Genomic DNA, 26,916 nt, shown 5'->3' on the forward strand with positions numbered 1-26,916 from the left:
TAATTAATAATTATACTAATTACAATGATAATCAAATCATATATTTTATTTATTAATTTATTTACATTATAAATTATGCAATGTATTATTTTTGTTATAGTTGTAAATTAGATGATATTATGAGATAAATTTCAAATTTATTCTTATTTGTATAATAAAATGATGATAAAATAATAAAATACAAACCAATAATTCTACTTTCAATTTATAATATTTTATTTGGTTATGTTTTAATAAATGTTTAATGAAAATCTTCACACAGGGAAAGAACATCTCAATATTCGTATATTGATGCAAAAAAATAAAAGTTATTAATGTAGTATCCTCATTTTTTATTGAATTCTCAAAAGACAACATTTATAATGATTTTTAATAAATTTTTGAATTTTTTTAAAGGCTGAATCCAACCGATTCCCAATCCGAAATGCCGATTCACCGAAATTCGAGGCACCGATTCGTCTTTTAAACCATTGGTCCAAATGTTTTCTTATTAAAATTATTATTTTTAATTTTTAATTTTTAAAATTTATTTATATTTTCGTATTCATGTTCTCCATGTTAGAGAATACATACCCTTAAAAATTTGTTAATTATCTATAATATACCTTAAATTTAACAAAATTGAAAAAAAAAAACCCAAACTTCCCAAAACCTTGCTCACATCTTTTTTTTTCAATTTTCACAATTTTTTGGATGAAAATACCCTTTACGGCACGATAGAATTACAATACTTTGAGTACAATAATACTCATTACGGTACTCTTAATACCGAAATGCTTCTTAAGATTATTACGGTCATAAAAATACCGAAATGGTCCAAATTTCACTAGAATTCTAATGGACTTTGGACCATTATGACTGTACAAAACTCTTAATACCCTAATACTTGTGTTGAGATTTGGGGGATTTAGTTGCAAGAGAGCGAATGACTCTTTGGAGTCTTCTGCACCACACTTTCTGTTCCTCCTCCCATTGCGGCAACTCTGGGTACGCACATTCAATAGAGCAATCAACAATTCCCTTCAAAGCAAGTTTTGCTGCAATTAAATGCTTAATCTCAATTTCTGGCACTTGAAACCCAAGGGAAGATGCGACATAATTTTTTAAGAGCGCATATTTGGGTTCCAATAGCTTTACAGCAGGTCCACCATCATCACCGAATTCATGGAACCTTTGCCAAGCAGCAAGTGTAAAACTCGAAGAGAAGGAAACTCTTCCTGCAAATGAAATGAATCCCATTTCCGCCTCAAATCCAACGAAGAAAAAAACCTTCTTCAGCAAAACCGTTTCAAATTCCAACCAAATGTCTCCAAATTTCGGTACAAATGAACCAGACCTCAAATAAATTCGGTTAAAGTCCCTTCAAAATCCGGCCAAAAAACTCTATAACGAGCAAAATCCGGCCAAAATTTCGCAAGGGTTCTCTCATTATGGTACTGTTAGTACGATAATGCTCTTAAACTTTTTTACAATCATAAAAAAACTGTATTGGTCCAAAGTCTATTGGAATTCCAACGAATTTTTTATGATCGTAAAGAGGTTTAAAAGCTTTACATTACTTTAATGCTTGATACAGTAAAAAGATTATTGTAAAAGGTATTTTCGTCCAAAAAATCATAAATATTGAAAAAAAAAAAAAGTAAGGACGAGTGTTTGAAAAGTTTAAATTTTTTTTTTAATTTTGTTAAAATTAAGGTATATAAGTGATAATTTTTTTTAAAAACTAAATCTTAAAATCCATCCCAAAAATAATTTTTATTAAGAAGCCCGGATATCTATGTATGCGAGCTTGGCCGCATAGAGACCGGGTCCTTTACTAAATCAGGTTTCAGCTCCCCCACCCTCTTTCGCTTTTCAATTTTGAAAGCCATTTCAAGCGGGAGAGAGAGCCTGTCAGAGCAGTGAGAATGAAAATGGCCAAACCAGATGCAGAGAAAAGGGCTTCTAAAAGGAAGAGAAGAGAAGAAACCCTAATGGATTAAGAGAGAGAGAGAGAAGAACAGGAGGCCAAAAGACGAGCATCCATGATTCGAATTAGAAGAGGGAGATAAGAACGAGTGAGGGTTTCGAAAGGATATACCAAAAAATCCTAGTTTATAGCGAGAGGAACCAGAAGCCAACAATATAGAAAGAGAAGAAGAAAACCAGGGCAAATAAATCATAGATTCAAATTGAGGGGGAAAGAATTTGAAGGAGATCCATGGTAGAACAGCGAAGAGTTAGAGATTTCTACTTGAGAGAAGAAGGCGCTCCTTAAGGAGGCGTTTGATAACTTTGTAACAGTGTGAAAGTGCCCGACTTTCACACTTACTATACGTTTTTGGAAATGGAGTAAAGGGGTGAAATCGGAACACCCATTTCCCTTTTAACTTTGCTCTTAAGAAACTGTCTTCGCATGGGGTGGGGTGTGCCCGAGTTTTCACTGAAAACTTGCGTGTTATTTTCTCCCCGTCAAAAACCCCAGCGAGGCGCTCTTCTTTCCCCTCTTACAATCTCCCTCTTTTTCAAGCCTCCCTTCCCTCCGTTCTCTCTCGCTCTCTCACCTTGAGCGAGCAAGAACTAGAGGAACCTGTGCGAGCAAGAGCAGCAACCTCGCAATAAGTGAGTTATATGAAGATTTTCCTTCTTTTTCTTTTTTTTTACTAATTTAGGTTTCTGGATACTCTCAGGATTTTTTTTAGGAAACCCTGTAAAAGAGTTTAGGGCTTTTCTTATTTTTCTCTGATGTAAATCTGCTGTAAAATTTTTTTAGTTTTTCTCTGTTGTAAATCTCCTGGATTTTATTCTGTTTTCTGGTTTCTTGCTCCATTTCTTTTCATACACAAGTGAACAAGATAATCCGATGTATTTCATTGATTCATAATATTTAACGCCCCAAATGCATGTAAAAAATCAGCAGCCTTGATTCATATATTTATGTATAGTTTACGGATTCTAGAGAGCTACATTAGTTCTTTAGTTCGTGGCCACGAAATTTCAGTTTACAGTATGGAACTTTCATCTCTTGCTACTGTCCCTCTATAAAGATTTGTTTCTCTTTTTTCTTATTGTGGGTTGGATTTCCATTTATTCGGTGGTTTTGGTGATGTTCTATACATAATAAAGCTGAGAATGTTCCTGTATAATCTGGTGTATTTCCTTGATTCATAATACTCCAAATGCATGTTAAAATTGAGCAACCTTGATTCATATATTTATGTATTGGCGATAGAGCTACATTAATTCTTTATTTCATGGCTTGAAATGGGAGCCACGAAATTTTAGTTTATAGTATGGAACTTTCATCTTTTGCTAGTGTCCCTCCATAAAGATATATTCTTTTTTTTTCTTATTGTGGGTTGGATTTCCTCTGTTTATTATGTGGTTTTTGGTGATGTTCGGTACATAACAAAGCTGAGAATGTTCCTGTATAATCGGATTTATTTCCTTGATTCATAATTGATTGCATGAAAATTTTCTTCAAAATGGAATAGATGGTCCTCATTTCTTCAATATGGAATGGATGAAAATTTTCTTTCCCTTTCTCTCTCCTCTGTCCTTTTTCTTCCATTCTCTTTCTGTCTCAAACCTTTTCTTCATTTGCATCGAGAGATAAAGAGAGAAAAGGCTAAGAAAGGGCAAAGTCTGCAAGAAGAACAATTATAGAGAAAAAAGGCCTATTGTTTGAACTTTTCATAGAGAGAAAGAACTGGGATCAATTTTGATTTTATGGGGTTTTTAGATTGGTTGAAGAGTTGGTTACAGTGAGAAAGACCTTGCTTATCAATATATCCTGGTGTGGTGGTAATATGTTTTTTTTTCTCGAGGACTTAGTTGATTGTAGATTGATGGGTGATTTTGTCGCAGTAGAGAGAGAAATTCAAGGACTTGTTTACTTTTACAATTGAAGAGAACCGTTGTTGTAGGGGAGGGTTAGACAGAAATTCAGGACCTTTTAATAGGTGATTGAAGAGAGGAGTGTTGGAGTTTAGAAAGACTTAGGTTGATTTGTTAATTTGAAGTTCAGATCTTAGAGATTGTTTTTCTCTTTGTAAGGTTGTCAGAAAAAAGAAAAAAGGAGAGAAAACGTTAAGAGGCAAAGAAAACATTATGATGGCCTCTCTTCTTGCTCACTAATGGAGAATCTCTCTCTCACTTTGAACAACCTCCCTCTCGAAAAAGTTTAGAGAATGTTCTAGTATTGCATGTCTATATGTTCATCTCTACTTGGATGCATTCATATTGTCCTTTGATATCTTTTGTTATATCTGGATCATTATTTTGCTTGAATTTGGGTTTGAATGGCTGAAATTGCTAGAAAGCTTGCTTCAAATCAACTGGAAAGCCCATTGTTTGCCTGGAGTTCACCCAACTTATGGTTGTTGCTTGACTTATGTTCATTTGATCCATGAGAGCTTAGAAGCTTCAAGTGTATCTGATAGTATGGCTAGACTTATTCTAATTATGTCATTTGGCCATGTTATAAATCAGTGGTATGTTACAACAATACTATGGGTTGACGTGCTTCTGTTGCATTCAATTTATGAAGAATGAGTTTGTTAGTATTTTTTCTTTGTTCATGGGAAAGGGAGCTAACATAACATTTTGGAATGAAAATGGTGTGGGCTCCAAATGCTATAATCATATCATTTTTTATTTATTTTGTAATATCATGTCCTCTTTTAATATCCTATAAATTTGTGTTGAAGAAGCCATTTTCACAAGTAGATGTACTTATATCTTTTGATAGTTAATTGCGAGTAACCATATGAAACTAACAATATATTGTTAATGGTACATTAAAATTTTGATTAATTAAGTTCTCTTTGTAATATTTTGATTATTTATGTAAATATTGATTGCATCAGAGGGGGTTCACACTTTTATGAAATCTTCAAGCACAAAAGTATCCCTTGAATCTATTTACATGCTTGGAATTATATTGGATGAATGGAAGGAACCTTATTTAATTACAAAATGTTATTAAAAGATTGCAATTCGCACATATATCAATGAAATACATAATTAACAGTATTACATTCAATTTCCAGCTTTCCCATTGCCAAACAGGTGAAAACCAACGTGAAGACTAGATGAAGAAGAGGACCAGCATGGCGCCACCCCCTATGAACAGGTTGACCCGCAAATCCATGGCTGACCCTCCCTTGCCACCTGATCCCCCTTTCCGCCACGCCCCACGCCGCTCATCCACCAGTAGCTATGGCAGCGCTATCGGCGGGTCCCAAGACCCCTTCCCATTTGTCAATGACCGATCGTACCAAGCTGCTGCCCTCCGCTCCCTCAATGACTATCTTTCTCCTCACCGGCCCCCCTTAAGACACCGACCCTCCGCCCTCGAAATTACCGACACCTTTCGTTTCCTCTCCAGTCGCCTTGACTTCAATCTCTCGCATCTCGACCAAGACCTCCTCCCTCTCCTCCACCACCTTGGATGCCCCCTCAAACTAAGCAGGAGCAATCTAAAAGCACCTGCTTCCCCTCACTTGTGGCCTGTTCTCCTTGCCTCTATGCATTGGCTTGTTCAGGCCATCAAATACAAGGACCACATCTCCTCGAACTCACATGGCCTCAATGAGCTCCTCGTCTACACTGCACTTAGCTATGACCACTTCATGAAGGGAGATGAGGATGCAGTCAATGCACTGGACAAAGAGTACTTAAGGAAAGTCGAGGAGGAGAGTGAGAGTGCGGCGGCTCTGGTGCGTGAGCGTAAGGGCGAGCTAGAGGAGGCGGAGGAGCAGATAGCTGCTTTACGATCCAGGCCTTCAAAAATAGAGGAGTTAGAGAGAGAAAAGGCGTCGTTTAGGGGGGATGTGAATAAGTTTGAGACGTACGTGGAGAGCTATTTGGAGAAGATTGGGGCACTGGAGAAGGGGATTGAGGAGAGGAGAGAGAAGTTGAGGGAGGTGGAGGGGGAAAGCAGGAGAGTGAGGGAGGAGAATGAGGGGCTGAGGAGAGATGTGGAGGGTCAGGCAATGAGTGTGAGGGACGTGGAGCGGATGGGGAGGGAGCTGCAGGCAGTGGAGAGGGACATTGCGGAGGCAGAGTTGGCCAGGGGGTCGTGGGAGGATAAGGTGTGGGATATGGAGAAGGAGGTAGAGAAGGCGGTTAAGGAGATGATTGGATTAGTTGGGGATTGTAACGAGGCCATTGAAAGGTACAAGAGTTTCTTTCTCTCTCTTCTCACCTATCTGCTCTCTCTATTTCCATCTTCTCACCTATCTGCTCTCTCTATTTCCATCTTCTCACCTATCCTTAATCTACTCTCCCTCTCTCTTTTTTTCCTGATCCTACTGTGTGTGACTTATTCCCACTGCTAGTGCTTGATCAACAACGGAGAAGATGAGAATGTGAGAATGATCATACTTCCCTTTCTTGTTATTTATTTGAAATACTTGTTTTTTGAAGTTATCTGATAAAGTGATGCTACAGCTTTTTCTCTTAATGTCTTGTTTTACACACACTCTCTCTCTCTCTCTCTCTCACACACACACACACACACACATGCACACATACTGGGGGCAATGGCTAGTGAAACTCAGTAACTTGGCAACTTGGATCTCTGATATCAAGGTTTCTTGGTAATTTCCTGTAACACCACCTCCTCTCTCTCTCTCTCTCCTGAGTACCATTGGACAAGGAATCAATCCCTGATCAGAGCTTTTCTTCTGGATTTCCATATCTCCAGCTCCTCCCCTCCCTTATTTTCAGTCAACAATGGCAACATGGTACTCCAGTTTCAAAAAAAAAAAAAATGTCAACATGGTACTTATGCTACAAGAATTTGATTCAAGGTTTAACAAATCTCGGCCTTGGAAATTGGGTTTTATAACATGATGTGTCCAAGTGGTTTCACCCACCGAGTAGTGTACGTGGCCACAAAAAGCCCTAAAAAAAAAAAAAAACCAAATAATTTGTTAAAAATAAAATAAAAGCGGTAAAAATTAAACTAAAATATAAAATATAACAAAGCTTAAAAAAAAAACTTTAAACAATATAAAAATTCCAAATAAGAAGAAAATAATATAAAACATGTATTTAGAAAAATAATTGCTTTGTAGGTGGAGACATTTCAAAAAATCCAAAAAAAAGAAGAAGTTTTAAAATAATGCATATGACAAGAAAAACTCATCACCATAAAAGAAAAAATTTCAAATTACGATATGAAATATTTATACATTAATTGCACATTTTAATGCACTTTTAATGTTTTTTAGTGCCCCAACTCCCAAGACATGTACTCTACTCGTCAAGGGGCTGAGCTCGGCTGAGTCCTAGTGGAATCGGCCGAATTTTTTATCATGATTCGAATCCTTTTCTTAAAATTGCTGCTTGCTTTTCATTTATTCTCTCTATTTATTTTTGATGAGTAACAATTATGTTGTTTCTCTCTATTTATTTATTGCAAGCAACATTGCTATTGCTTCCCTCCATGTTTCTTCACTCTGTGTCACTAATCTACACGCTACTCACATTCGTGGAGTTTGTGAAGAAACTATCGTTTCAATAGGCATCCATGCCGATCTATCATACCAGTCTCTTCTACAATATCCCTTTTGTTCGGTTAGTGAAGGTTTGGGCCTTATTTCAATATTCAAAATGACTTTGTTGGGTTAGTGAAGGGTTGGGCCTTATTTCAATATTCAAAATGATTTTGTTTTTTTTTTCTCTTTTTAGTGTTGCATTTTTTTTTGCTATTACTGTAGCTCGAGTAGCAAAGCATTAATGCTATGGTTTCAAAATCCAAGTTAGTCTAATTAATTCTATGATTTCTCTTGGAAAAGGGGTTCTTTGTGGTTTCCCATGCTCTTAACATGCAGGTCCGTAAACCATGATATTGCAAATTTTGACATCTTTTTTCAGTATTGTGGTTGATGGGTTTGAGAATTTGAATGCTTCTTTTTATGATTTCTTTAGATTTCTACACCACATGTAAGACAGTTCCTAGGATGTCTAGTCACTTTCCTTTAGATCAGTTTCTCTCACTTTGCTGTTGTTGCTCAAAACTGATTCTGTGTTTTTGGTGTAAAGCATATATTCTCTGCTTTTATAAAGAACAAGAATTAATCAAAATAATAGAAACTTGAAAGTTCATGTCAGTCATATATTACTATCTAATAATGCATTATATATGCATATTGAATGGAATTTTAGTTAACTTCCCCAGTGAACATCCCATGGAATCATATTCACTGTTATGAAGCGTTGTCACTATTATGAAACATCAGAATCCCCTGGCTAAGTACTTTTGGTGGTAAAAGGGACCTCATTAGGAACACCTGGTTACTAGTATTACTAGGGTTGAGTGAAGAAAACTCTCTTGGAAGGTCATAGACATTACTAAAAATATCTGAAAGGTGCATGATGCCATTTTATCAGCAGTTGTTTTGGCCATTTTGTTGGAAAATATTCTATTTACACACCGGCACAAGTATCAGTACCCAAACAATAATGTAAATATGTTAACTTTGGAGTCTGAAATTGTGCCTTTTAGTCCGTAGGCAATCCTTTCTACATATATCCCTTTTTTTCACAATGGTTATATCGCTAGGATGTGGCTAACCCTTAATCAACCAGAAAGGCTTACTATTTCTTGCTTGGTGCTTCATACAGAAGACATTCAAGGCATTTTTCATCCTTCCATCCTTGAGGTTATCGAACATTGAGTGCTTACCATAATCAGTGGGGTCACAATTACTGTGTGGGCCACAATGACATGCTGTAAAGGAATTTTCCGATAAAATGCATTATCTCTAGCTATTTGTTTAAAATATTGATTTGTTTGGGGCCAGTTGGAATTAGTGATGATCTTCTATGATTTTTCTTTCATCTCTTCTTCAATTAATTGTTATTCTGTTGCAAGAACTTCCTGGGTTATTATTCTGTTATGGGTAAGTATTTTGACTGTTTTTCTTCTATTGTTAAGTATGTATGTTGATAAACCAACATGCCTTTTAATTTCAGTCTACAACGGTAACAACTGTAGTTTCCCTGATATTTATTTTTACATTGAAGTGAGTATTTTGATTCTGTCCTTTTCTAAGAATCTCGGTGGACAGAAATCATGTCTTTAAGTTTTTCATTCTTTTTCTACAAGATGAAAGTCACTTCTCAAAGGAGCCATCTTTGACAAGTGTTTTTGTTAAATGTGTCTTATAATTTGCCTTTATCTATGTACCCTGTGAGGAGAACATGGCTATTGATGTTTTAGGATTTTAGCTAACTAGGGAGTGAATGGAGAGAGTCTTTATATTTATTAGTGGGTGATCTTGAGAATCCTTGTCATCTATTTGTTACAGTTTTGCTTGATTCCTGTTAGCTTAACTCTTTTGTGTATGCTTTCATTTTGATGATCATTCACTTAAAAAAGTGAACACATTGCATTTAGTCCAATCTTGTCATCTGGGTAACTTTGTTTCTGTTGTTTGTTCATCCTGATTTGAAGGGAATTGGTGTGATGGGTTTGCTTGTTATTTGTCTTGGTTATCAGGTTAAAGATTGGAAATGATTTGAAGTTCATGCTTAATACTAGTGGATCATCACTTGCTGAGGTTTTGGGCATTGATTACAAATCAACACTGAAACCTGCACTTCTGGCATTTGGTGATGACTCCAAGAAAAATGGCAAGAAGAAGTATGAAGAGTTTGTTGCTCTTCAGAAACAGTTGCATGAGAAATTTTTACAACAAGATGCAATGAAAAGTGACAATGCCAGTCTTCTATCAAAGATAGAAGAGGTAAACACTTCAGATCCTAATATTGGTAGTCTGGTTATCGTCTTTTGTTGGTGCATGTATGGCTTGAGTTTGATTTCTTTTGTATATGAACATATTGATATTCTGCTCTTTATATTATAAGTCTCTGAATATATGACTGTTTCGTTTACAAGAGAAGCACTGTTCATTGTTCTTCCTGCAATGCATTTCAAATGTATTTCATCAATCATACTGCTCTGTATCTCTTATGAATATTGCATCTCTTTGTTGGTGCCTTTTCTTTAAATATTTAAATATAGAATGAATGACACTTTATTGTCTTCTCTTGCAAATTACATTTTAGGGCAATGTTTAAAAATTGCTGATCTGGATCAAAATTGCCCTATCTGAGTTGGGATCTCCAGGGGACTGTCCAGGTTTCCTTACAATTCTTGGACTCAACCCGATATCAGACGAATCACCTGGTTATGTCAGAGAACAAGGTGATTCGAAGTGTAGAGTCACCGATTCCCTGTTTCTTCAGGGAAAAAAAAGGATCCGCCAATTCTCCGTATACCTTTTCTTTTAAAGTTAAATGTTCCATTTTTTTTTTTTTTTTAACTTTTATTATTTTATATATTTTTCTGCCAGATCACCCTGATTCGCGTGATCCAGATAGGAATTGCAATACAATTCTGTCCAGCGAGGAACCCATTTGGATCCTCAATCCTTTTCTTTAAACACTATTTTGGGGCTTGCACTATCTTAAGAACCTGGTCACTGCTTCCTTGTAGAAAAAATATGGCAACCTAATAACAAATTTCAGTTTTGGATAGTACTTTGATCAGATAATAATGAACCACTCATAGCCCAAGTGAGTGGGAATCAAGCAAGCAAGTTTCTGAGAGATTTGTTGTTTTACTCATGGAGAATACAATAGAATATGAGATAGATCATTAATAGCTCTAGTGGAAGGTAATGGTGCTCATGATGAATAAAGAAAGGGAAGGTGAAGGGATAGCACAAGAGCATTGGCAATCTCATTGCTAATTATCTGAACCAATTTCATATTGTAATCTGTCTTAGACACTATTAACGTATGTGAATATTGGTATTTCTTAACAAACCAATATTAAGTATCCTAAAATGATGACTATTGATTGCTACTCGTGACTTGAGATACCCATCCTCCTGATGATGTATGCACCTAGGATCATCAACTTTGTTGTTATCATCCAACTACAAAAACGTCTCCATTTCTTGTCCAATACTATTTGGTCCTTCCTTTTCTTTTCCTCCCTATGGAGGCAAATCATGAGCATCAAAAGAAATTTGAACTGATCATACTGTTTGTAATGAATTTGTGAATTAGACTTAAATCTTTATGAAGTTACTTGTGCAAAACAGACCTTTAGCATCTCTTGGTACTACTTTTGTGCTGGGGGTGCATGGCAACTACTCCATCTTTTTTAGCTACCCTAACTATTGTCAGCATTTTCCCCAAAGTTTGAACTGACATCATCCATCACATGGCCCCTGTGGAGTGGTAGGGCCTCTTTTTTGGCAATTAATGCAATGCCTTCTCCATGATGCTGGAAGTTGTTGCCTTTTGAATAGTGCTGGCCATCTCTTATCTTAGAAGTGGATTGTTTGAGAAGCCTGAAAGTTATCTTTATTTAACCGAACATGAGGAAATTGAGATTGTTTGAGGTGCCCAAATCTTCTCTTGTTTTCTCAAACATCAGGAAATTGAGATTACGCAGAAATACATGATGCCAGACGATGTGTATTATACAGCCTCGCACGTGTGTTCAATAACACTCGTAATCAGTCCCGCGATTAAAAACCTTCTTGCCAACTTGGACAAACTCACCGAGTCGACTTGGCAAGTTCCCAATTTATATAACTCAAAAACTCGAATGTAATTAGTTTTTCTATAAATAAATTGTGTTATTTTGTCATGTAGATATAATATAGCATTTAGTGAAATTGCAGTACGACTTGTCAAGTCACTTGTGTTCGAATCCCACCATTGGCACCTATATTTTTTCCAACTTTTTATTGCTATTTTTTTCAATTTTTTATAGAATTTGGAAGAGTTACCTAAGTTTTGCGACTCAAAGTTGTTGGTGAAGTACCCTAGATCTTGGGATAAGTACCAAGGGAGTTAGAATTGGGTGGTTGCTTTATGCCTTTGAATGTCGCAAAGGCTGCCCTACTAGGGAAGTTACAAAGCGTTCCCCTGGGAGTCTGTGCAAGTTATTATTATTATTGTTATTATTATTATTATTGCATATATGTGTATGTGTGGTTTATATGCAGCCCTTCCTTGCCATTAATTATTGTTTGTTCCACATTGCAACCTATTCAATTGATTTCTTGACTGGTAACCTCTAAATTGTCACTTGTTCACCTGATTGGGGCAATCCATGGTTATTGAGATTGCCCAATCAAGGGGTCGATTTCTCTTCGAAGTCTCGCTTCTGCACTTCAAGGAGGGGAATCATGCTACTACTCGATTTTTGAACTTTGGAATCTTGATCCTTCTATAAGGGATTAGATTATGAGTTACAGGAGATCCAGATTCCCTAGAATCATATTCGAAGGTTCTTAGACATTGGTTCAACCAATGTGGGTTTAGAGATTCCTTTAAGACAAGACCTAGAATTAGAAGCAAATGTATTGAGATTATTGACATAAATTCCCTTTTACCACTTTAACCTTTGATAAAGAAAGGGTAGCGTTTTTGCCGTGGCTATCTGATGTCTAATTTGCACAAGGTGATGTGGCTATGCAAGTGCTACAGATAAACAAATAATTAAACGACGTTTTCTTTTATGTATATAGAATTTGGGGCTTCATTTTAATAATTTTTTTATTTGAAGAATTAGGATGGCGAGGATTGTGGCCACTTTACAGTCATAAACTACACTTACACTCCAAGAAATGCAAAATAGATAATACATTACATATTTTTTTTTATATTTTATTTTTATATAATAATATATAGGGAAATTATCGAAAATATACTTTTTTTTAGATTATTGAAAATAAATCCCAAATTTTCCAAAGCCTTATCCATACCCCTTTTTTGGGTAAGTTGACGAAAATCGCGTTTACAATAGTCTTAGAACCGTGAAGGCATCACGGTCGATTGAAAACCGTGATGGTCATGGCAGGTTGTAAGTCAAATATAGTTTTGAAGCATTAAGGCACTTAATGAACCATAATGGTTTATTGGACTATAAGATTTCTAATTTAACCGTTATACTCTTACCTAACGGGGGCATACGAACCCTTAACGACCATCACAAATGTTTAAGTGTCGTGATGCCTCTTAATGGCCATCACGGCACTTAAATAGCCGTGATGCCTCAAAACCTTGAACCCCCCATGAACATCATGGTATTGAGTCCACCGTGATGTCCTCACGGATCTAAGACTACTGTGAAGGCCACTTCCACTTTGGTAAAAAACACAAAAAGTGGATAAAAGGGGTATGGATGAGGTTTTGGAAAGGGGTTTATTTTCAATAATAAAAAAAAAAAGGTATATTTTTGATAATTTCTCTATTATATGACACTGTACATTATAATATGATGCACTCTCTCTAACTACTCTTCTTTTATAGACTCATCCACCCACCTATTTCACTATGTAAGCAATATGGGGCTAAGCTTTAATAACCATTCTCCTTATTTAGCCACATCCACCCCACCCCATTTAACTACTTAGGCAATATAAGACTAAAATTTCTCCTTTTATAATATACATGAGCTCTTTCTCTCATGTCCTTTAAATATTTGAGCTCCATTCTCTCTCCCAACTATTATCTCTATGTTATACACATGAGCTCTCTCTCTTATGTCCTTTAAAATTTTGAGCTGTTTTTATTCTCCCATTGTGATCTCTCTCTTTTTCTCTCATGCATACGAGCACTTAAATTTTTGAGCTCCTATTTCTCTTTCAAGTACTCTGCCACTCCCCTTCCACCCCCCCAAACAATTAACACGAGCTCTCTCACACGTATACTGTGTAGTACTTCCTGCTGTGGTACTCTTCTCCTTGATATATTGTTTTTATATATGCTCGTTGCTACCCTTGTTCTTTTATCTATCTTCTCCTTCATATCTTTTCTTATATATTTTGTATGTTTTTCTTTCATATATCATATTTTTCTTCATATGTATGCTTGTTGCAACTCTTATTTCTTTATTTATCTTCTCTACCGTATTATCATTATCATTATATTTGTATATTGGTCTTTCATAGATTTGTGGATACTCTTGCCACTGCCCTTCCCTTTAGGCAAAATGGTGAAAAAGACAACTCAAATTGAAAACTTCGAAGTGTAACGATCTAAATGAATGTTTTTGGGTGAGTATATGATACTTGAGACTTACAAGCGCCCAACCATTTTTGGTCATGAGAGTAAATTTATTTGTGGAGCTGCTTCCACAGGAGCATATTGTACATTTACTCCCTTGAGTGCAAGCTGCTTAGTACTTAAGAAGGTTTACTTAGTGTGAACTTTTGGGATCTACAATTGATTTGCTAGATGGCTACTCCCGAAAAGAAAAACATTTGGATTCTAAGTTCCTAAATACTTAGATTTGGTCATCCAAAAATTGAACGGTCTTTGTTCAATAGTAAGACGTTACTTTTTCCAAGCACTTATAGAGTGCCTGTGATTTTTCTATTTTTTTATTTTTCGAAAACTGATTTCTAGGCTGAGCAGGTTACATCTCCAAAATTTAGGGTCCTAAGAATGCTCATAGATAGCGTTTTATCGAGGGAATGAATGTCCATCATGCTAACAACCAAAAAAAAAAATTGTTTGATATGCTAGTGTATTTTTTGGGACAGAAAGGCAAATCTTATTAAAAGATTTCAGGTATTCTTAGCTACACAACAATACGATTTTGCTTGTGCAAAATGTTGATTCCAAATTTTTAGGAATTGCGAATCCATGTTGTTTGGAATCAAGATTCTATATTGCAGACATCGAGATTACACAAAAATGCGATTCTACTTTTGCAAAATGTTGATTCCAAATTTTTAGGAATTGCGAATCTGAAGTTGTTGCAGATGGCATTAAAATCGAAGCTTTAAATATGGGGAATATGTGAATTTTATATTTTTTTGTTTTCTAATTTCTATCCTTGTATTTGAATTCCATATTACTTTTTAACAACTCTTTCCTAGTGTAAATATTACTAAACAATTTTGTTACTTCAAATTTAATAATTTTGGTAAATGATGTGGGTACTAATGTAATATTGTTTAATATATAATGGGTACCTAGATATGCTACCACTCCTTATCTTCTAGTACAATAAGAGGATAAGATTATGAGTAAAGTGCCCTATGGTGTTTTAGGTTAAATTAATCATTAAATATCAGAAATTGACATAAAATTGAATAACTCAATTTCAAAAGTCAAAACTACATCTAACAGACAAGAATTTCTTTGTCATCTACTTATTTTATGATCCAAGGAAAGGAGATAGAGGGAGCTTGTCCTTGTTCTCACTAGTTGTATGCTGTAGACCAGCTTCAGGCCTTGTAGGCGAAGGGTGTTGTTGGTAGAACAAATCCATTGTATGAGATTGTTGACACAGATATCATAAAGGTTGACATTGGTAATTGGACTAAATATGTGTAGACCAAATTCAATCTTGTAATAGTTGATAAAATTTAAATATTTTATGAATACTTCTCTAATATACCAGAGGGGTTTAGTGCGCAATTCCAATATGGGGAGAATCTTGATTCTTGAATGGTGAGAATCTTGATTCCAAGTTGATGGGGACAATGATTCCAAAATTTTAAGAATCACGATTCTATATTTTTAGGAATCACGATTCTATAATCCATTGAACTATGTGGGGTCAGGTGCGATTCCATATAGGTATGAAACTCAATTTCAACATGAAGGGATATCAATTCTTACAAATAGGAAACACGATTCCTATTACATTGGATTGCAATTCCGATGTAGTGCGAATCACAATTCGTAATTCCGAATCGTACGATTCCAAGTTTTGGAAACATATGATACATGCGATTTCGCGATATCGATTCCTGGAAGATTCAGAATCTCCAACAACTATAGGCTAAATTTATGATGATGATGATGATATATATATATATATATATATATATATGTTGTTTTAAGAAAATATTTTTTATTTAAATCAAATATAAATGTACGTCAGGTTCGGGTTGTTTTGGTCTACCCCAAGTGGGGTCAGGGTAGGGGGGTCCTTGGGTCCCTGGACAAGTCCGGGTCTTGGTCTAGGTCTAGGTTTGGGTCCATGTATTAAAGAATTGGTTTGGACTAGGGTCACCCTGATCCGACCTGACCCATTACAGCCCTAGCTACCTCACATATTGGGATCAAGAGTCCTAGATTTCGGGGTGTACGGATAGTGATCCGTACCGAGGCAGCTTGCTTGTCACAACCCTGCTATCCCAATCCTGGATTTGATCCTGATCCCAACAACTATGTAACGACTGGTTGATTCGTTGGTCTATGGGGCAAAAGTTCATTTTGTGGTTATAAAGCTTCATTAAGGCAGGTAAGAAAAGATTATGCAATTGCAAATGGATACTCTGGTTTTGGAATTCTAGAAATGAGTAATCCTCGAAACTGTTCAAAGTCTAATAAGTTGTTCTCACACCTACGATTCAAAGTTTTGAGGAATTGAGTGTGTGAGTAAAGATGAAAGGGCAAAAATAGCTGCGACTTGCCTTCATACTCTGTCTTAGGACACTTGGTGAGTCTGAGAAGGGACTTGAGGAAGTTGTGCAGCGATTTTTGCCTAATCTCAACAGGATCTATCGGAACCCCTTTAGTTTTCAAGTTTTGGGGATAAGGAGACTCAGGACGAGCTCAAGCTGAGTTGGCTCAGGTGGCCTGCAAATGTCAAATGAGCATGTTATCTCTTTGCCTTTATTCCTGTCCTTTGAAATCTTTGCACAAAATCCCGTCTTTGACCAACTCCATCCTGATTCTCCAAGATAACATCCTTTGAAAACCAATCAACAATTCCATAAAAAAGAAGAAGAAGGGGGGGCGGGGGATGAGAGAGAAAGGGAAACTGAAACAATAATCCAAAAAAGAAAAGCTTAAAAGAGCATTCAGATATGGATCAACCACAATGTGAAGCCACTTCATTTGGCATTCATAAGGTGTCCCTAAAAATGTCGGGGAAAAGGACTTTTGGCGTTCATGAGGTGTTCCTCAAAATGTTGGGGGCACATGATGAGTAGGGAGTGTCGGGAGGAGCGAAAATGAGAGCTTTCGTAGTAATCCTCTTTTCTGAGTTCCTTTGATAAGAGAGATTTTGTGGCTCTGAATTATTATTTTTCCTTCTGTTGGTTTGCTGCTATCACAGCGTAAAATATCCCAAGGATAAACTTGTTTTACATGTTTGACTACGAGCTGCTTCACACTCTAGTTGCTGTATTCTGAAGCAAAATTATCGTGCTGCCTTTTCTTATCCCAATACTACAAACAATTGGTGGTCTAATAATTGTAGTGGTCAAATGAGTACCCATTGTGGTTATTTTTAACTATTTGGCGTCACCATTACATTGCTATGTGAGCCACTCTTAACAAACAAATCAAACCATATTTCCCTACTTTTGTTATCATCTACATTTGTTACCTGCTGGTCACTAATTCAATTCTTAAGTTTTCATTATGTGCGAATTAAAGTTCAAATAACGATTGTTTTTATTGTCAATCCCTTGAATTAATTTTACCTACTGAGCCTATCCTTTAGATTGTTTGTTATGTTTACTAGTTATGCGGCTACAGTATTTGTTAGTGTACATGTAGGCCATTGCCAGGAACTGGGCAGTAATAAAGCCATCATCTACACTGCATTGTAAAAATTGTTGAAGATGTTGCCTGTGAAAAAAATCATACAAAATTTTAGATGGTTGGGTATAAAACAATGTTATATCCATGAAATTGCTCAAATCAAGTGCTTGTAAATAATTTGGTTACTTTAGATTGTTCGTTATGTTTACTGGTTATGCGGCTACAGTATTTGTTAGTGTGTATGTAGGCCATTGCCAGGAACTGGGCAGTAATAAAGCCATCATCTACACTGCATTGTAAAAATTGTTGAAGCTGTTGCCTGTGAAAAAAATCATGCAAAATTTTAGATGGTTGGGTATAAAACAATGTTATATCCATGAAATTGCTCAAATCAAGTGCTTGTAAATAATTTGGTTACTTTATTTTTTTCCTTAATCACTTTGTAAATACACATCTTTAGTGTTGTACCATATAAATTTATCTTTGAGATACATATTTCCCAATTGAAGCGATAAACCTTTGTTTCTTTTGGTAAAATTTCTCCTGTGGTAACACAGTCTGTGGCATTCTCCTAATCACTTAAGTTCCGTTGCCCTCTCTTACTTTCTTTTGAATGGATTCAAGCAATGAATAGAAAGTGGCTTTGTTTAACTTTTACGTAGCATGTATAGGCTTTATTATAATTCGTCATCATCATCATTATAGCCTTTTTCCAGTTAATTGGGGCCAACTACACGAATTATGGCCCGCCATTGTGCTCTATTAAAAGTCATACCTTCAGTGAGGCTATAAGTCCCCATATCTTTTCGAATTACTTCCAATCACGTCCTTTTGGGCTTACCCCGTGCTCTTTTCAGTCCTTCCATTTGAACTAACTTACATCTCCTAATAGGTGTTGTACTTGGTCGCTGCCACACATGGCCAACCCACCTAAGTCTACTCTCTCTCATCTGATCGTCTTGGTGCCACACCTAAATTTTTCGGAATGGATTCATTTCCAATTTTATCCCTTATTGTCTTGTCACTCATCCATCTGAACATCTTCATCTCCGCTATACTCATTCTATGAGTATATTATTTTTTGTCCGCCCCATAGAGCAAAGCTGGTCTCACAGCTGTCTTATAGAACTCGTCCTTCAACTTCATTAGTATGCGGTGATTACATTTTTATTTGCGTATCTCCACTTCACCTACTCAGCTCTAATTCTATGTGCGACATCTTCCTCAATCTGTCCATTTTCCTTGATTATCAATCCAAGATATCGAAAGTGTGGTCTTTTTTGTATTTCCTGGCCGTTAATCTTAACAACTTCCTCATCTCTACTCCTATTATTACTAAACTTGTGTTCCATATACTTTGTCTTAGTTCGGCTAATTTTAAAACCTTTGAATTTTAGAGCATCCCTCCAAAGTTCTAACTTTGTGTTGACGCCGTTTCGAGTCTCATCAATCAAAACTGTCATCCGCGAACAATATGCACCACAGTACTTCATCCTATAGGTGCCTAGTTAGATCATCCATAATTAAAACAAAGAGGTACGGGGTCAATGCTGACTCTTGATGTCGACTTATTGTCATTGAAAACTCACTTGTCTCTCCATTAGTTGTTCGTACACTAGTTTGCGCTCCATCGTATATATTTTTACCAAGTTGATGTAGTGTCTGGAGACTCCTTTCTTTTCCAATACCTGTCAAATCAAATATTGAGTTACGTTATCATAATCTTTCTCTAGATCAATAAAGATCATGTGGAGGTCTTTTCCCTTCGCTCTAAACTTCTCATTCACTTGCCTAAATAGGAAAATAGCCTCAGTTGTTGACCTTCCTGGCATAAAAATAAATTGTTTTTAGATACGCTCGTTTCATGCCTTAGTCATTGCTCAATCACTCTCTCCCAAAGCTTCATAGTATGGTTCATAAGCTTGATCCCTAGATAGTTCGCACAATTATGTGTCTCTTTCGTTCTTGTAAGTAGGTACCACAATACTTTTCTTCCATTTGTCTGACATTTTCTTTGTTCTCAACACCTTGTTGAACTGCTTCATGAGCCAGTCCATGCCAATGGCCCCTGTGCATTTCCAAACCTTTATCGGGATACCATTTGGTCCTAAAGTTTTTCCTATCTTCATCCTTTTTAAAGCTTATTTTACTTCCAACATCCTAATCCTACGAATGTATTTATGACCTCCACCCTCATTTGTACCAACAGTTTCTTTTACCGCTATGTTCCCATTGTATTCATCATTTAATAATTTTTTAAAGTAAACTCTCCACCTTTCGTTGACCTTATCATCTTTTGCCAGGACCCTTTGAACCTCACTCTTAACTCATTTAATATGGATTACATCCTTACTTTTTTTTCTCTTATTTTTGCTAATTTGAAGATATTTTTTTCGCCTTCTCTTGTTCCCAATTTATTATATAGATTATCATATGCCTTAAGTTTAGCTTTTCTTACTATTTGTTTAGCATTTTTATATTTTTCTAAGTTTTGATCGTTTCTACTGCACTACCAAGTTTTATAACATGATCATTTTTCGCTAATGGCCTTTAGAACCTCATCACTCCACCACCAAGTTTCCTTATCGGAGCTTGTTTTCCCGCTAGATTCTCCTAAAAACTTCTTTTGCCACTTTCTTGATATAGTCATCCATCTCATTCCATATTACATCGGCATCATGTTTAGAGTTCTATTTTTCTTCTTCAACTAATTTATCCTTAAATAAATTGATGTTCTCATTTTTTAAATTCCATCACCTAGTTCACCCATTACTTTCACCCCTTCTCTTTCATGTCTTGATGTAGACATCCATAACCATGAGCCTATGTTGGGTAGTCAAATTCTCTCGTAAGATAACCTTGCAGTCTTTACATGATGGTCGGTCTACCTTCTTAACTAGGAATAGGTCTATCTGGCTTTTATGTAATCCACTTTTATAGGTTATTAAATGTTCGTCTCGCTTTTGAAGTAAGTGTTTGCTTTTGCTAGGTCATAGGCCATAGCAAAATCTAGAATAGTCTCACCCATTTCATTTCTTTCACCAAATCCATATCCCTATGTAGCTCTTCATATGCTCTACTATCCTTCCCTACATGACCATCTCAGTCCCCTCCTAAAAAGGTCCTCTCTCCATTTGCTTTGTCTTGGACTATCCCAACTATGTCCTCCCAAAATTCTCTCTTAATTCTATCATCTAATCCTACTTGTGGTGCATAAACACTAATTACATTAATTATCTCTTCCCCTAATACAAGTTTAGTTAATAAGAGCATATCACCTATTCTTTTCATATTAACTGCTTTATCATTTAAATCTGTCTACTATTATGCCTACGTTGTTTCTGTTATTATGCTTTCCTGTATACGAAAGTTTATATCCATCGATTTCTTTAGCTTTTTCTCCTTTCCCTTTAGTTTCTTGTAGACAGACTATGTTTACTCTCCTTCGTCTCATTGTATCCACTAACTCCATACGTTTACCTGTAAGCGTTCCTACATTCCATGTGGCTAGATAAATCCTATTCTCTTGGACTAGCTTCTTTACCCGCGCTTGTCCAGGATGTCGTGGGAACCCTTGCCAATTTTTTACTGCAACCGGGCGACACTATGGCATGTCGCTTCTGGGGAATGCCCTAGCTAACCTTTGCTCATTTCTCACTGTGCCCGGGGTCAGGTACAACGTGTTGCTTTTGGGGAGCACCCTAGCTACCCCATACTCATTTTTCATTGTACTCGAGTTCGGGACAACACGTTTCTTCTGGGAAACACCCTAGCATAAACAAATATTGTCGGTTCAGAATTCATGATAAGTTTTGGCAAAATTTTACGTTGGCTGCCTACCTAACACAACCCAGCCCCTTTACCCGGGCATGGGACGGGTTAAAAGAAAGTTTAAGGTCATCATCCTTCTTAAACCATAGGCTCTACTATAATTATTTTCAGGAAAATTTGTTAAGGTCTTGTTATGGCGAATTTTTTGCCACAATTATAAGTGTACAAATGCTTTGTAAGCGCTGATAGAAGCTTGTAGTATTCTTTACTTGGTCGAGTATTTGTAAGTCTATAATAGTGAGGCTTAACATGGACCAAAGTCTTCTTGAGAAACTTAAAAAGTAATGCCTTATGCCAGATTCTTCCTAATAATTTGCTGAATGCTTGTTCCCTATTTTCTCTGTGCTGGTGGTTAGTGTTGTTAGATGTGGAGCTGCCAATTAATTTGCTTGTGGATGATTTGATAATAAAACCCATTGAATCAACTAAAAAACCTGTTGCATTTAGTCCTTTTTCTATTTTAAAATTTAGGAGATGGTTTGAAGATTGGGAAACTTAAAGAAAAAACAAGAACTTAAACAAAAAAATTCCTAAAGATATTTTTATTTACAAATTGTAAGTAACAAATCTCAGCCCTCAGCCCCCTCATAACCCATCTTCAGTATGTAGACAACACACTTGTTTTCCGCAAAGCATCCCCCATCGAGGTTGACACCAGTCTTCTCTTCCTCAAATGCTTCGAATGGACTGCCGGCTTGAAGGTCAAAATGTCTAAGAAAAAAATGATAGGGGTTGCCCTTGACCTCCCTTCCACTCCGGCCCTCACCGACCGATGGGGCTGTTGTGCCAAGAATCTCCCCACCACCTATCTTGGCCTCCCACTTTGTCTTGGCAAACCCAAACATAGACTTTGGGCTCATCTAGTTAGAAATTTGGTCAAAAGTTCGTTTTATGGAAGGGCCTTTGCCTATCAATGGCTGGTCGAGAAACTCTTATCAAGGCCACTTTGTCCAATTTGCCTATGTACCAAATGTCCCTCTTTCTCATGCCATCTTCCATTCGCTCTCGTCTTGAGCAAGTCATGCGAAATTTCTTATGGACCGGATATGACCAACTCTGGAAAATTCATTTAATCTCATGGAAAAAAATCTGTTTACAACGCAACTGTGGAGGTCTTGGCATTCGGGCTCTTAAAACAGCAAACTTAGCTTTGTTGGGAAAGTGGTGGTGGCGCTTTGCCACCCAAGACAACCATCTCTGGAAGACTGTAATATGCCAGCAAATCCTCTGGTATTTGGTGCACTCTCCTTGGTATTCTCCATCCTTTCAAAGCCCTTACTCGACTCCACCCAAGATCCGGCACTCATATAAGGTTTTGGCACGACCTTTGGATTGGCCAATCCCCTCTCAAAGACCTCTTCCCCTCTCTATTTCCTCCTTGATCTTTATCGAATGGCCTCGGTAGCTGATCACTTCCCGTCATTGGGGCTCCCTAGAACATGGTCTCCTACATTCCGGCGTTCAACTTCAGAGGCAGAAGTGCCGGCTCTCCACTCTTTTTCACTCTATATTCCTTCTGCTATGTGCTCCCGACAAGATCATCTCGTGCCCATCACCTGCGGTCATTTCTTAGTTTCTCCCCACTTTCCCTCATGCCCTATCCCCCCCTCCCAGGTTTCACTTGGATTGCCCTTGCCAAGAGGGCTCTCACGGTAGATCAATTGCAGAGAAGAGGCTACCCATCCCCAATTGATGCACCCTTTGTTATGAGGTGGAAGAAACCAATTCACACCTTTTTCTCCATTGCCATTTCATTCATCAATGTGGGCGCCCTACTATGACTTTTCGTTTGGCAATGGGCGACTCCATGCTCGGTCTGTTCCCCCTTTTCATTATTCCACCCTCTTCCCTGGGCAAAATCTGGCACAGTGCTACGGAAGGTGTCAAATGCAGCCTTAATTTGGAACATTTGGATCAAACGCAACAACAGGATTTTTTGGGGGGAACCCTCTTCCCCGACAGTCCTTCTCGACAAGATTAAATTCCAGGTTACTTCATATTTAAAGGCTTCAGTCCCTCGGCTTTCCATCAAAACTGGCACACTTTATTCCAGGTGGCAACCCTCTCGCGTGTCTCTCTGGAGACCCCCTGAGATTGGCCTACTGAAACTGAATTTCGACGGATGCTTGTTAGGCAACTTATGCCCTTCCGGAATTGGAGGCCTCTTCCGAAAGCACCAAGTTGCTACCTTAGCCTCGTTCTCGAAATCAATTGGCCACGCAGATGCCCAAACTGCTGAAGCAGTTGCTCTCCTTGAAGGGCTCAAACTTTAAAACCCCTCTTGGAGCTCCGGATTGATAATCGAAGGGGACTTCGAGAACATCATCACTTGGGCCTCAGGCTCCTCTGAATGCCCTTGGTACTTGCTTCACATCTTCAACGAAATCACCCAACTGCTAACTCCATTTTCTCCCCTCCAGAAACACGTGTGGAGTGAGAGCAACTCAGAGGTAGATACCCTTGCCAAGGCTGGTGCTTCCCAAGCTGGAGTCTGAGTGGTCCTCTTGTAGAAGCCACTTGTAAATTTTGCAACCGCTCTAGCCCCTGCCTATCCTCTCTAGTTTCCTTTCTTTTGTATTCAAGCCTCCCCTAGAAGGGCTGTATATTGCGTCCCACCTGGGGGGAGCAAATTTTTAATTGTTTTTTACTGCCTTTAAGGAAGCACATTTTTGTACTTTATTCTCTTTAATACAATACAGTTAACGTCTTCAAAAAAAAAAAAAAAAATAGAGCTTTTGTTTTTCTCTAATATTATAGCGTTGTTTGAGTGTCAAAAATAAATTTTCTGTGTCCCTAAGTCAGCGACTCCACCAAAACTCTCCCCTAAACTCCTCACTCCCCTCGATGGTCTTCCATCTCTCGGTTCTGCTATGTTTGCACAAACCTTAATTAAAAGATCTCCCACAAGTCTGCTGCAGCAGCCTTTGTAGCCAACCATGCACCAGAAAATCTCAATTTTCCAGGGATTTCTCCCCTTTAAATAATGGAGAACTGTAACTCCTTGTGCCCTGATTCAGACAATTCATCCCCTCGATCTGGAGAAATTGGCTACAAAGACCAGGGGCCAAGGAGAACCAGCAAGCTATAAGGTCAAGTTCATGTGTGCTATCAATCCTAATTCGGCTGCTCGACCCTATTGCCACTACCGTACCTGATTTGTTCCCTGTCATGGCCTCATACATCCGAGGCCCCAATCCCTCTGTCACATCCATGGTGGGTCCTCCTCTGATAAGGCCATGCCACAAACACTAACATTTCAGCAAAGCCAAATGCTTGGTTTTCCGGCTTCACCTATGGAGACAATGGTGGGCTAGCAGATGGGCTTCATAAGCCAGGTTCTTCTGGTAATAATGGTTGTCAGAGCTATGATCCATACTCGTCAAGTTCAATTTGTAGGATGCATAGTAATGGTGAGGAGAGGAAGCAGGAGATGCTTGAGTATGATGATTTGATGGCCTCTTTTGGTGTAAAGTGACGCTCTATGATAATGTCATTCAGAGAGAGTGAGGTAAAGGGAGAGAGGGTTGGGTGTGTTGGGTCTGCAGGGTGTCTCTTTATCATATAGCTCTACATTGTGAGAGAGAGAGAAAGACAGCTCATTGGTTGTCTTGGGTCTAAGAGGTTTAAGAAGAAACAGAACTTGTCGTCCCAAAAATTTTAAGTCTGATTCTGTATTTTTTTGGTTGAGGTTGGTTGCCTTGATGGGAGAGTAGAGAGTCGTGTTATCTAAACTGCCTAATGTGCAACTGGCGAAATTTTTGGTCGACAATCCACAAATCTTTTAGTTTTGGGTACAACCAAACTAGCCATAAATAAGTAAGTTGCCTTGCCAATTCTCCATCATCTAGTCATTGCAGCTACATATTGAGAACATTGATAATGTCTCTATAAAGCTGGTGTAGGAGGCAAATGGGCCAAGATTTTTGGGGAATACAGGGGTGGAGAGAGTAAGGATTTGACTAGAGTGAGCATTGAAATATCACAAGGAGAGGGTATAGAACCTCAGTTGAGTTGTAGCCATGAAAATAGAGATTTTTTCATTTTATGTTTGATCTAATCACATACGAAAATATAGGTGGTACTTCTCTTTCTTTTAGCTTGTTTACATCATGGTTTCTCTATTTTATGTTTGATCTAATCACATACGAAAATATAGATGGTACTTCTCTATCTTTTAGCTTGTTTACATCGTGGTTTCTCTTTCCTTTTTGTTACTCCTAATCACCAAAGTTTCATGTCCTCAGGCTGAGGCTGAGCAGGATATGTTGAGGAGAGAGATTCAAGAATACACGGTTCACTGTGCAGAAGAAGGTAAAAGGCTCCGAAATGATATTGAGGATAAATCACATCAATTGAATGTGAAAAAATTGGAGGCTGAAGAGTTTCTGAAGGTATGGCTCTTTTCATCTCTTTCTATTGTCTTGACCATTAGATTTTTCTGTTTCGACAATTACTATATTTTTGTGAAAGCAGCAAGTTATATTGCACGATTGGTTCGAGGAATGTAATGAGCTCAATTTTTCATACAGAAGTCTAAATTACAGTTAGGGGATGTGAGGAAGAGATATGAAGAAGAAATCCAGATATGTGGCGGCGAGCTCCTTCAACTGGTTGACTCTATATCAAAGCACAAGGAGAAGATGGAGTTGACATTCTCAGAGATGATGGGAGCTGTAAATAAAACGGCAAATGAGATTGTGGATTCCCACAAGGCCTCCTGGTTGACAAGATGGGGAAACTAGGGGTCCCTGTGTGGGCTCATGAATGAGAAGTGCACTCTCTCTTTCCTATGTATGAATGACCAGATTTGTCATCTGATTAAAAAAGAAGAAAAGACTTGGCGCTTTGGGATCTGGGACTTGTTGGTTTGGGTGTTGAGGGTCACAGCACAAATTGCATGGTTCGAATCCCTCTGCTAACCAGAAAAAAAGACAACTTGGGGCTTGACTCTTTCGCTTTGCAGTTGTACAATAATATATCGGTTTTTGACAACTCTTCTTCATTCACAGTGGTTCTCACAAAATGATATTTTATGCACTATATGATCATGACTTTATTTCATGCATCCAGTAAAGGGGGATTTGAATCGACTTCTGATGTGTCCTCGAAAATATTTTGAGTTTTGTTATTCATCTGGTTTCGTCATGTTTTGGATGTAAATGCTTGCGTGTCCCGATAAATAAATTTTGTTCTAATGATATTTGTGATCCAAGGATTAAAAACTTCGCTTGGGTGGGCAACCACACCCCTTGCTATGTTCGACTTGATCTGGTGGGCTGGCTTACTCAGAACAGTTAGCCCGGTTCAACCTTGCTAAGCTGAGAAAAAGGATTTGGAAAAAAATAAATTCGACACTTAAAAAGTAAGTGAATCTGTAAAATAATTGATACCTACATGACATTTTTAATCAGCGATAAAAAAGTAGTGAATACAAACGGTCAAGTTATTGTCCAAGTGCCACAAAATACATGATATTCATGGTATCAATTAAATATCAATTTTATGTTTATATGAGACAATGATGTGATTGGCTGTTGCCCTAATGTCGTCAGGTTATTG

The 26,916-nt window shown here is 37.5% G+C and overlaps 1 protein-coding gene across 1 annotated transcript; it reads left to right on the forward strand.

Annotated features, from left to right (window-relative positions):
* The first annotated feature begins 2,391 nt into the window (after positions 1–2,391).
* LOC18435806 (kinetochore protein) lies at positions 2,392–26,447 on the forward strand. Its single transcript, XM_011625695.3, has 5 exons — positions 2,392–2,601; positions 5,031–6,157; positions 9,491–9,737; positions 25,602–25,748; positions 25,887–26,447. Exons 2-5 carry the CDS (start codon positions 5,073–5,075, stop codon positions 26,097–26,099), a joined length of 1,692 nt encoding a protein of 563 aa, XP_011623997.1. The 5' UTR covers positions 2,392–2,601; positions 5,031–5,072; the 3' UTR covers positions 26,100–26,447.
* Positions 26,448–26,916: the final 469 nt, after the last annotated feature.

The sequence above is a fragment of the Amborella trichopoda genome, chromosome 4 (genome assembly GCF_054954075.1).
Source record: "Amborella trichopoda isolate Santa Cruz 75 chromosome 4, AtrichopodaSantaCruz75HAP2 v2.0, whole genome shotgun sequence".
NCBI classification, from domain to species: Eukaryota; Viridiplantae; Streptophyta; class Magnoliopsida; order Amborellales; family Amborellaceae; genus Amborella; species Amborella trichopoda.

Bases quoted from the DNA above. Each gene is read 5' to 3' on its own strand.
- LOC18435806 (XM_011625695.3), top strand. From the start codon at position 5,073: ATGAAGAAGAGGACCAGCATGGCGCCACCCCCTATGAACAGGTTGACC. The intron at 6,158-9,490 runs GTACAAGAGTTT...CTTGGTTATCAG, and splicing joins TGTAACGAGGCCATTGAAAG to GTTAAAGATTGGAAATGATT. The intron at 25,749-25,886 runs GTATGGCTCTTT...TTTTTCATACAG, and splicing joins AGGCTGAAGAGTTTCTGAAG to AAGTCTAAATTACAGTTAGG.